Source organism: Ischnura elegans (genome assembly GCF_921293095.1).
Source record: "Ischnura elegans chromosome 13 unlocalized genomic scaffold, ioIscEleg1.1 SUPER_13_unloc_3, whole genome shotgun sequence".
In the NCBI taxonomy this organism is placed as follows: Eukaryota; Metazoa; Arthropoda; class Insecta; order Odonata; family Coenagrionidae; genus Ischnura; species Ischnura elegans.
Genome location: NW_025791659.1, coordinates 9,158,398 through 9,170,512, shown reverse-complemented (window position 1 = coordinate 9,170,512; position 12,115 = coordinate 9,158,398). Strand labels below are relative to the sequence as shown.

At 38.6% G+C, this 12,115-nt stretch overlaps 1 protein-coding gene across 1 annotated transcript in view; it reads left to right on the top strand.

Moving 5' to 3' along the window:
• LOC124172991 (phosphatase and actin regulator 4-like) overlaps positions 1–12,115 on the top strand; it is a 105,604-nt gene that overhangs the window by 70,448 nt on the left and 23,041 nt on the right. The window contains exons 10-11 of the mRNA XM_046552524.1: positions 1,307–1,339; positions 3,747–3,976. Of these exons, the coding sequence (XP_046408480.1) occupies positions 1,307–1,339; positions 3,747–3,976 (263 nt within the window). The remainder of the gene's footprint in view (positions 1–1,306; positions 1,340–3,746; positions 3,977–12,115) is intronic.

Genomic DNA, 12,115 nt, shown 5'->3' with positions numbered 1-12,115 from the left:
CGGCGCGATGCCACTGGATCGCACACTTGTAGAGCGGTGAATTCGAAAAGCTGTAGCGTTCATGTTTCTAGCATATGCAGACAGGATTTTTATCCTTCTCGTTGCAAAGGAATAGTTTTCTTTTATAATTCATTCATCTTTGGGTGTGCACTTGCTAACATGCGTATACGAACGCGCCGCCACTGTCCAATTGACTGCAGAGTTCTCGAACACGTTGACCATGGACATGACGATTTCCTCTAAATTAACTTATAATAATAATAATAATATATTTATTTGCCCAGCGATTGAGTTACAAGGTTTGTACACAATATGAGGCACGTCAGGAATAATAATAGTATAAACTATTTACAAAGCAGACAGCATTCCAACAAAGCAAAAATTAGCATTGATCAAAAATACACATGAAAAGGGGATCAGCTAAAACCTCATTGACATTATAAATAAATACTTACGAGCGTGCTGCGCCCGCTCCCAGCGGGCTTCCCCCACTCTTTTCAATGCAGGTCCACAGAGGGATAGGCGCGTTTCTAATTTTAAAATGTAGAAAAAAAAGGCAGGGTCTTATGTACAAATTTAATTGGAATGTTCATGTACAAATTGAGGTCAGAGGACCTCTTTAAACACAACATTGGAAGTAATTACACTATTCTATGTTAATACTTGTTTAGCGTTTTCCTTAATATTTACAAAAATATTTTGAAAAGATCTTACCCTAGAGAATGCTACATAAAGTTGGCCATGAGAGAATACAGGGCCAGGCAGGAATAAGCCAACTCTTTGCAGAGTCTGACCCTGAGCCGTGTTAATAGTCATCGCATTGGAAACCTTAATGGGAAATTGTCTGCGAGTCAAATTAAAAGGCATGATGGGATCCGACGGCGTTAACTGTATTCTTGGGATGAGGACAATCTTGCCGGAATCGATTATATTTTTTAAATCAATTATTTTATTTATATTTTTAATAACCTATTTAAGGAAACAAGTAATATTTAGGAAGTAAGATATGCCGTCGCATGTTCTCTGATAAATTCTGTGCATTTTGGTACCTCATTTGTAGAGTTTGGTGGCGTATAAGTTGAGAAAAAGGTATCCATACAGTAGAAATAAAACAGAGGATAGTTCTTAAAATAATAGATTTTCTAGAAATATTTTTGGATCTAATAGATTTTGACTTTTTGGTTTGGACTTTATGTCCTCCTACCGGCTGTTTATAGACAATAAATGACTGTCTTTGTTGAGTGTTTATGTTTGTTTTTGTGTAAACAATGTTTATTGTTCTCTTTGTGCTTTCCTGACTGGGAAGGCGAGTCCCTCTGCGACCAAGGATACGAATAAGGTAAACATAATGAGTACTCTTTTATTTGTGCAAGGTATTCCATTATTATACGTTACGAGTTGAGATAGGATGTGATGTCTGGTTTTTTTCCCGATCTTAAAAGGTTTTTCTTGGCAATGAAGTGAATAATTGAAAGACATATTTGTATTTAATTTCACCTGCATTAAAAGATCACAGGGTTCATTAGTGTCAGAGAAATAAGAATTGGGACTGTAAGTCTGGGTAATGTGGAGGTAAATAGATTATTTTCTGGGTAAAACATCAGAGGCACACCAAAAAGATTAGATTTAGAAAGTTTAGATTTTTCATCACCCAAAGAGAGAGGGATGTGATGCAATCGCATCAACAGGGTAGTTTCCTTCATCAAAGAAAACGGAAGGCATTGATTGCGATTCGTTACCCACCATTAGTGTATTCATAATATACAAATTATTTGGTTTCAGAAATCCCAGTTTAGGCGAATGTCAATGTCCATTAAATCTCATTAGAATTAAACCTTAATGGTAATTAAACCTCATTTGTAAAAGGCCAGATTGGCAGCAATGCAATGCCGCTCCACGTGACGTCACAGGGACCTAGATGCTATACGAATAGATAGGAGTTTTAGATTGTCTGAGATTAACAATGCATGCATGAGGCTCAGAGCTCAGGGAAACATCTCTTAATGTGTACCTACTAAAATTGCCTAAGGTCAGACAGTTTCCTTCGTTTGATAAGGTAATAGGAATTCACAGAAATAGTAACATGAAAAGTATGAAGTACAGGTCAAGTACCTTGCTCCGTCTTTTTCAATGCCGTATTTTTAGTGGCATTTGGAATGGTGAACACATCTCTGAACTGGTAGTGGTTCCATTGAATCGGCCTTAGTTTGGCTGTAATTAATTAATTTTTATGTGGTACTTTTTACATGCTTTATGTAATTCATAAATATCTCATCTCCCTATGGATGATTCAGTCGGTTTAATGTTTTGCATCGTCGACCCCCACCCAGGGTATCCGGGTACGGGGCTTCGTCACGGTGGTATATATTGTAGTCTTCATTTTGATCACACGGCGACAAGTATTTCATTGATTTTAATTGAAGCAAGCATAGGCATGAGAGGAATTTTCTTATCTTCGTAATGAAGTTTAGATATTTAAGCAGTGTCATTGTGAAAGGCTAGTTAATAGTACTGCTTGAACATTAATTAAGCCTTTCGTGCCGAATGTCACACCTGTGCAAGGAGGATTCCCTTCCTTGAACAACGAATGCCACACCTGTGAATTTTCCTACCCTAACCAACAAATGTGTGCCGCGCCTGTGCGGCACAGTTCGAAAAAAGTGACCGTGGCGGGCACAATAGACCCATGGACGCGGTCGCCCCTCGTGATCCGCCTTAGCGCTAGCCCAGTCCCTTCTTCGGCCGCTCAGGTCGACTCTTTCCTATCCTTTCCACGCGGTCAACCACTGTCATTTGCAGTGTTTTTTCCAAAAAACATATTTGTTGCTTACTTTTGAAATTCAATGCTAGAAATGAATTAATCTTTTTTTGCTGACCACATGGAAATTTCAAACGGATAATATCAACTGAGTTATAGAACAACTAGTAAATATACTAAATACGTCAATATCAACGTTAGAACTTCGTTTAAAATTTCTGCACGCTCAGAAAAAAAAACACAAAGTTCATTTTGAATGCAAAGAAATTACACGAGCAACAAATATTTGCATACATTTAACATTAATATTTTAGCCAGTTGACCGCGGACTCGTGCTGGGAAGGGGCTTGTAATCCTTGGAGGGTCTGGGATAGAGGCCGAGGAAAGGGATCGGCGCCCCATTGAGTTGGGTCCAAAAATGGTTAGGGAGGGACCCGCAGCCTACTTTCAACGCGAAAAAGCTTCGTACAGGGGAGTATAGAAAACTTTCAAGAGACTTGTATTGAGGTAGAATTTTCCTCAACGAAGGTCCGGCGCGAAAGGGTTAAATGCAGCCAAACTGAGTCTCATTCAATTGAACCACTAATAGTTCTGAGATATGTTTGCCATTCCGAAGGCCACCAAAAATACGGCATTGACGGCGTTAACGTCAGGAATATTTACCAGTTTTTGTTTTCTTTTTTGTTTTTTTTTTTTAATTATTTAAACACCAATTTTAGGAAACAATAGCAATAATTAGGAAGTAAAATATGCCGTCACATGTTCTCTGATAAATTCTGTGCATTTTGGTACCTCATTTGTAGAGTTTGGTTGCGTATAAGTTGACAAAAAGGTGTCTATACAGTAGAAATAATATAGAAGATTGTTTCTCCTGCTATTATGTGTCCTCTGTAATTGGCCTCGTGCTGTTTTTTAACTGGATTAAATAAATAAATTATTATTATTATTATTATTATTATTGACTGTGTTTTGTTTGTCGTCCTTGCAGCAGTGGTCGGCCGGTCGTTCGCTTCGGCCTCAGCCTCCCGTGCACTCACAACAGCGAGGGAAACAAGGAGAACGCGAGGCCGCCGATCCTACTGGCACCCGCCAACACGCCAATGTCAGCTGGCGGTCAGCGCCCCAAGGTGGTGAACAATGCCGTCAACTCGGACAACGACTCGTCGGACGAGGACATGGACGAGCAGAGTAATGCTTTGTATTTACTTAATGCATTGAGTAAGAATTTAATGATTTTAGAAAGAAGAAAACAAATTGCTTGCTCTCTCCTCCCTAGCGTTATAAGTTCTTGAGTGTGTCTGTCTGTCTGTTTGTGTGTGTTGCTTGTTGCTTGCGTCTCTTGCGCCTTTATACCCTCTTTGTCTGCATGTCCTCGTTCAAAGATAAACACTTCAGCTCAGAATCCAAGTCGGGATACTTTTGAATTCTTGAAATCATCCTGATGTGAACACTTCATTCTCATTATGTGTACATACTGTTTTTGCCGTGTATTTCTGATATCAAGGCAGATAAAATATTACTGCACTTTATGCGTCAAATAAAACTCCCAAATACTTCGTTATATATCGTCCCAAATCTCAAATATCCCAAATATTTCGTCTCACCACGAAGTGCACACCCCTACCACACAAGAAATATACTATCATGCGCTTGTGTCAATAGAAAAAGTAATCAGTGACGTGTAAAAATTACTGATAAAAAAAAAGTGAACAGTGAAATTACAGTTACAATTACATCTTGTAAGATTGTACCACCAAATTGTTTAGAGACCACCCGGAAGCTGGAGAATGTTGCAGTAAAAGTGTGGAAAAATTGAGTCGTAGAAATTGCTAAATTTGATTTTTCGCTTGAGATGGGTACATACAATTATAACTGGTGTAGCAACACAAAGGGTGCCATTTTTTTTGTACCCATCGTAAGTAAGCTTAAACACAAGTGTGGCCGAACCTTAACAAGCAAATTATGGTACTCTGAGACTCGGAGAAGTTATCTGTAGGCCTCGATAAATCAGTGAAATCAGCCAAGTAATCGTCGATTACGAGCAAGTAACGATTTCAACAGAGAGCTTTCGTGTGACGATAAAAGTGACGATATCATCTTAGCACGTTGCGTACCAGGGTATTTAAATTCCTAGTAAAGCCAATTCTGGGTGGAGGTGTTGAGATTGGAAATATGTGCCTATTAGGGCGTAATGCCTTTGGTTTAAACATGGTTAAAAAGCTAATGTGTAGAATATAACTTTACCCAATCAAACATTATGATGCCTCAATGCCTTAAAATGCGGTTAAAATTGGCCATTGCCATTCGTCTAAACTGGGATTTCTAAAACCATATAATTTGTATATTATGAATACACTAATGGTGGGTAACGAATCACAATGAATGCCTTAATAAAAAAGCACTTTACTTTTTCTATTGACACAAGCGGGTGCCCATGTAATATTTCTTGTGTGGTTGTGTGGTATAAAGTGATGTTCGGGGTCTGCATGCGGATGTTATTAAATGAAACTATATAGGTAAGGAAGAAAAAGTGTTTGAAATTCATTGTGAATAACGAACAACAACTGGAAACGTACTAATGGATACGAATTGTACGCTTTAAAATTGTTTAGGTTGACGCACCTAAATGACGAGAATCTTCGTCATCCGTCCGGAACGTTCAGAAAAAAAATGACGAGAATTCTCGCCATCCGTACGCAACGTGTTAAGGAGATAATTACAAATAAAAATTACATTTCGTAAAAAGTTATCTTTACAAGTACAAATTACAGTAAAAGTAATTCTTTTAAGTAATCTGATTATACTTACACGGTCACTTACCAACTCTGCTTATACCCTGAAGCTTCACTTACCTTTCTGTACGTGGTCCTCATCATGCAGCCTCAATAATCAATAACAAATCACCATCCAGTAATAAATCATTGTCTTCTCGGCCATTGTTCTAGCACAGTCTTAGCAATCCCCTTGCTGACGAAGAATAATATTGTATTTCTGAATTCATGTCATCTAAGTGTGTTTTTTGTAACTGTTGAACTTTTTTTAAATGTCCTTGACTGTTCTAATTGTTTACTACCTTCTTTTGTCTTGATGTATCATTTGGACAATTTCTATGTTACTTTCTATTTTACTCAATAGTAATGGAAGCAAGTAAAATCGTTATTACTATTATTCAGGGCTTGGCAGAATACAGACCGAGGTGTATTTGAAGTACAAAAAACTGCTCCAAATGTATTTGAAATGCAAAATGCAAAAATACCTTTGACTCGAGTATTTGAAAAAGTAACAGCAAAATTATATTTCACCATTTTAGTGAGGCGCGCCGATATATTCATCTTTTACGTTATTGTTGTTAAATTTGAGGACATTGAAATGAAAAAAGTTTATATATCAGTAGACGTATAAAATGCTGTGATTATTGTCCACTTTTAATGTCATTAATTAAAAAAAAACCGCTTAAAGATATCTAAAAAATTAACTATATACAGTGGAACCTCGATCTATCGTTTTTCAAGGGGATGGACGAAATGAACGATGAATGCGGGAAAACGATGAATACGGGAAAGTTTGGCGCGGTTGCCTATGCGGCAGTAAACGCAGGATGTTGGCGCGTAATAGTGATATTCTATAAAGGATTCATGCAGGAATATAGCTGTTTTTTGAATATTTTATTTGAATTTTATGTAATACTTTTGGGCATATACTTGGTTCGACTAATATACCTTTCAATAATCCTTGGGAATACGACACCTCACTAAAAAATGTTTGCTCGCCGTCTCGGCATTCACGCTGCCACGACGGATTCGGCAGTCTTATTACGACCATCTCCCATCACCGAAATTCAACTGCATGCTAAAATACGCATGCTTTGCGTCAAAACTTGTGCACATCAGAAGTGTATTCCGAAATCTGTTGCAGGCCTGTTTTTTCGTCGGAGTAAAGCTTAAAGATATCTAAAAAATTAACTATATAATGTTAATTTTTCCTAGTTGATACATTTTATTAAAATGCCTTCTAAAATACAATTGTATGGAAGCTAAGAGATCTTACTAAAAATATGACCTACCTTTGCACGCTACGGATAGTTGCCAGCACGAAGAAAACGATTCAAACAAAAACAAAGTACAGTGCAACCTCGATATAACGACACCCCACGGTGCACTAATAAACACTTGCTGTAGCGAATTGTCGCTTTACCGGAGGTGGAGCAAATAATAGCAAATATACCTGTTGCGAACAGATATACAGGAACAGGAGTGGTGCGGTGAATGATAAACATCTATCCGATAAACGTAAGCATAAATCCAGACGAAAGGCGATGTTTTTTTGCATCACTTAATTTCCTTACTCAAATAACGACTAACTATTCCAACAATTTATAAGCGCCGCACTGAATAAAAATCATGCAAAGCATTGTTTAGTCAATTATTATATTTATCGAACGACAGTTTACCACATAAATTTGAGACTGAGCATTCCATTAACTTCATTTCTAACAGATCGCTGGCAGTTACAGAGGTTAAGGAGTCTTGATGAAAGTCTTTCGGCGGTGAAACCCTCGCTATAGCGAGAGCCAACACCAAAAAGGGTCTCGTAAAAACGAATTTTATAACACGCTTATTATAGGGTCAATTGACGGTGCATCGGCTATCTCTCGTAATAACGGGGGTGTCGCTATAGCCCGTACTCGCTTTAACGAGGTTCCACTGTAATCTCTGGTAAACATGACTTTACAGAAGTTACTACAGAAGTAACACAGTTACTGTTCAAAAGTATTTTACGAGTGTATTTTTTATTTTAGAATGGGAAAATACCAAAATTCTGTATTTTTAATACAAGATACATTCAGGTAGTGTACCTGAAATACCAAACACAAATTACTTATGTATTACAAATACCTATTTTAACCATCTGTCAGCCGCGTCACATTCTGGAACGTAATTTATCTCACAGATGCCATTTAGTTATAGTAAGAAAATACATGCCAGTAGAAATAACTGTATTAATTACAAAAAATTATTCATATATAATATGTAATTTCACGCATGGGCATGCATGAAATATATGCATAATAATGATGGAGATATTCATATTAATAAAATACTTAATACACTTCTTTATAAAGCAATAATAGTTTCATTCATGTGATATATTGATTACAATCATAAAAATGTGTAGCAAAAAGTCGCATAGCACAAATTTAAAGCCATAAATATTTGTCAATAATGTTTAATAAATTTATTAAATGCATTTAAAAACTTTGCAATAATTATCACGAAGGAATTAGCATATAACGTATTGTATTTCAAGTTGTCGCATGGCGTATACCAGACGCCAAAAGCGGCAGAATATTCGTATAAATTCCAGAAATGTGGCGAAACAAATCGTATCGGTGACTAATTCAGAAGCATAAAATAATTAGATACAAGTTGGGACAGTTTCCTACCTTTGAAAACACAATGTGGGTAAAGAGAAGAAAATAGCTTGGCGTGTGATAGATGCCAATGGAGGGTTAAATACAGTAGAACCTCGTTAAAGCGAGTACGGACTATAGCGACACCCCCGCTATTACGAGAGATAGCCGATGCACCGTCAATTGACCCTATAATAAGCGTGTTAAAAAATTCGTTTTTACGAGACCCTTTCGGTGTTGGCTCTCGCCATAGCGAGGGTTTCACCGCCAGAAGACTTTCATCAAGACTCCTTAACCTCTGTAACTGCTAGCGATCTGTTAGAAATGAAGTTAATGGAGTGCTCAGTCTCAAATTTATGTGGTAAACTGTCGTTCGATAAATATAATGATTGACGAAACAATGCTTTGCATGATTTTTATTCAGTGCGGCGCTTATAAATTGTTTGAATAGTTAGTCGTTATTTGAGTAAGGAAATTTAGTGATGCAAAAAAACATCGCCTTTCGTCTGGATTTATGCTTACGTTTATCGGAGAGATGTTTATCTGTCGCCGCACCACTCCTGTTCCTGTTTATCTGTTTGCAACAGGTATATTGGCTATTATTTTCTCCACCTCCGGTACAGTGACAATTCGCTATAGCGAGTGTTTATTAGTGCACCGTGGGGTGTCGTTATATCGAGGTTTCACTGTACACGTTTTTTTTAAATACTGTCCACGCCCAGTAATATTGCGTGCTATTATTATTTATTAGTGCGTTGAGCCAGAGTTCTGACCAGTGACTCTGAATGCGCCCAAAAATGATGAAGTGATGTTGCTTTCTGACCAGTCTTCCACCAGTGTTTACTCTTAACCTTTCCTTTCCTCTACGTACTTGTTGCGTTGATTTGCGTGTGTGAGTGTGCATGAGCAAGCTATTTGTTTCCTTGTTTCAGGGAGCAATTTTCATACGCCAAAGGGCTAACTTGTCTTTGGCATCTGTTGTAACATTCAACTCTCTCTTAGCATGTACAGTGTTTGAATGCATATCTATTTCATTGTGAAAGCTTTCTTTGTCCGATTGATAAGTGAATCTTTTGTCATTCATTTGGCGGTATGTTCAATTTTATAATTTAACCCTTTTGCTGCTGTTCAATCTCCGAAAACCTACTCCTCACATGCGGCGAAAATGTTAAAATGCGATTCCTGGGCCCATGGAGCAGGTACTTTCAGGATGGGTGTGGTACACCCTCCGAAGGATCACTAATCCGCGACCCTTTCCTCGACGAACTCACCCTCGCAGGACCGTCTCATCGGCCCTACCAGCGAGGACCCTACCTCCCGAAAAGTGACCCTCTGACTGCATTTTGAAAATCAACCAATCAATGCGATCATCACAATATGATTGTTCTCATCGCTCTCCTGCCAATCAAGCAATCAAGTACGTCTTTGAACCGTGTTTCTGCGATGAAAAATAACGATTTTGTTAACTTTGCAACAAAACGTGGCTGCGGACCACCGGAAAACGGCCATTATATCAAAGTTAACAAAATCGTTATTTTTCATCGCAGAAACACGGTTCAAAGACGTACTTTGATTGCTTGATTGGCAGGAGTGCGATGAAAACAATCATTTTTTGATGATCGGATTGATTGATTGATTTTCACATTTCAGTCAGAGCGATCACTTTTCCGGAGGTAGGGCCCCCGCTGGTAGGGCCGATGAGACGGTCTTGCGTGGGTGAATTCGTCGAGGAAAGGGTCCTGGATTAGTGGGTCCCTTCGAAGTGCTTCGGCGAAAGTGCTGACCGTATGGCAGGGAAGAAGAAAAAGTACGTCCACCGCAGTCTGTCGTGCGGACGTACAAGGTACGTCCACAGCAGTCATTCATTTGGCGGTATGTTCGATTTTATAATTTCATCCGGTCGATACGGTGGTTTCCTATCACTTTTTTTATTGCCTAAATCGAAAGATCGTTACTCCTGAAGTGCGCATTTCACGCTTTTAGATTTTTAAATTACGATATCTATTTTTCGTGATTAAACGAAAAGTGAAAAATTTCAAGCGTGCGAAAACGCGACGGCTAAGTAGGAATGATGGGAAAAGTCCGTGTGACGTATTTCTGGTTCCAGCTGTCGGCGTGTGAGGTGACCTTGGGGTGAGGCTTGAGCGCTGATACGACGCAGGCTGCTAGCAGGTAGCCTAGTACCCTGCTAGGAGGTAGCGCTTGGCTTACATAAGGATTATTATTCCCGTATCAAACGAAGGAAACTTTCCGACCATAGGCAGTTTTAATAGGCGATTAATTAAAGATGTTTCCCTGAGCTCTGGGCCTCATGCATGCATTAGTAATCTCAGGCAATGTAAAACTCCCATCCACTCGTATAGAAACTAGGTCCCTGTGAAGTCACGTGGAGTGGAATCGCATGGGTGCCAATGTGGCCTTTTTCAAATGTGTTTAAAATTGAATATTGCCATTCGTCTAAACTGGGATTTCTAAAACCAAATAATTTTTATATTATGAATACACTAATGTGGGTAACGAATCGCAATCAATGCCTTTCGTTTTCTTTGATGAAGGAAACTACCCTATTATTGGTGGTGACTTGCAATCATTACCTGTGACATTCACTGCCTATGTCAGTATAGCTTTTTGTTTAGGCACACTCTACGCTGCCTTTTACTTTCCGCATTTATGCTGGCAGATCAGTGGCGGAGTTTTTAGCATAATAGGGTAGTTTCCTTCATCAAAGAAAACGAAAGGCATTGATTGCGATTCGTTACCCACCATAAGTGTATTCATAATATACAAATTATTTCGTTTTAGAAATACCGGTTTCGACGAATGGCAATGGTCCATTTTTATCCTCATTTGAAAAAGGCCAGATTGGCGCCCATGCGATGCCGCTCCACGTGACGTCACAGGGACCTAGTTTCTATAGGAGAAGATAGGAGTTATACGTCGTCTGAGGTTACCAATGCATGCACGAGGCGCAGAGCTCAGGGAAACATGTCTTAATAATCACTTATTAAAACTGGCTAAGGTCGGAAAGTTTTCCTGGTTTGATAAGGTATTAATAATCCTTATTTAAGCCAAGCGCTACCAGCCAGCAGGGTACTCAGCTACCCGCTAGCAGCCTGCGTCGTATCAGGGCTGAGCCTCGCCTCAAGGTCACCTCACAGCACGGCAGCGGGAACCAGAAATACGCCACGCGGAGAGATTTCCAGGCATTCATACTTACGCGTCGCGTTTTCACGCGCTTGAAAATTTTCACTTTTCATTTTATCGCGAAAAATAGATATCGTCATTTAAAAATCTAAAAGCGTGAAATAAGTACTCCAGGAGTAATAATCTTTCGATTTAGGCAATAAAAAAATAATAGGAAATCACCCTATTAAGCAAAATAATCGCACAGTAAAGCAAAATAAAAGCATTATTAGATAAACAAGATAGCAAAAATGAGACTCTCATCTTTTAGAATTCACATGCTACAGTACATTAACTGTAATAATACTTAATAGCCTTAAGAGTGTGTTTAATTGCACCTTGCTGGATTGGTCTAGAGCCACATGACGGTGTGGAAAGGGGTATATGCATTGCAAAATAAGACATCATTTAAGTGTTTGTTTACACTAATAATGGTGCTTTAAACTTTAAACCTATACCACTGAGCCGTGCTAAGAGTTAATAATGTTTTTTCACATCTGTGCGTATCAGACACATTGCGTCTAAACTCATTACAGGCGGTCCCCGACTTTCGTACACAATGTGTTCCCGAAAGCTTGTACGAAAGTCGAATCTACGAAAGTCGAACCATTGACTTCCATACTAATTAGGGGTTACGTTCCAGAAGAGCGGAATATACGTACTGAAACCTTTTTTTTCACGGAATTCATTTCAATTGACTTAATTTTAATAATATGTAAATAAAACTCATCATATCATCTAATTTCTTTCGAAAATACGCAGAA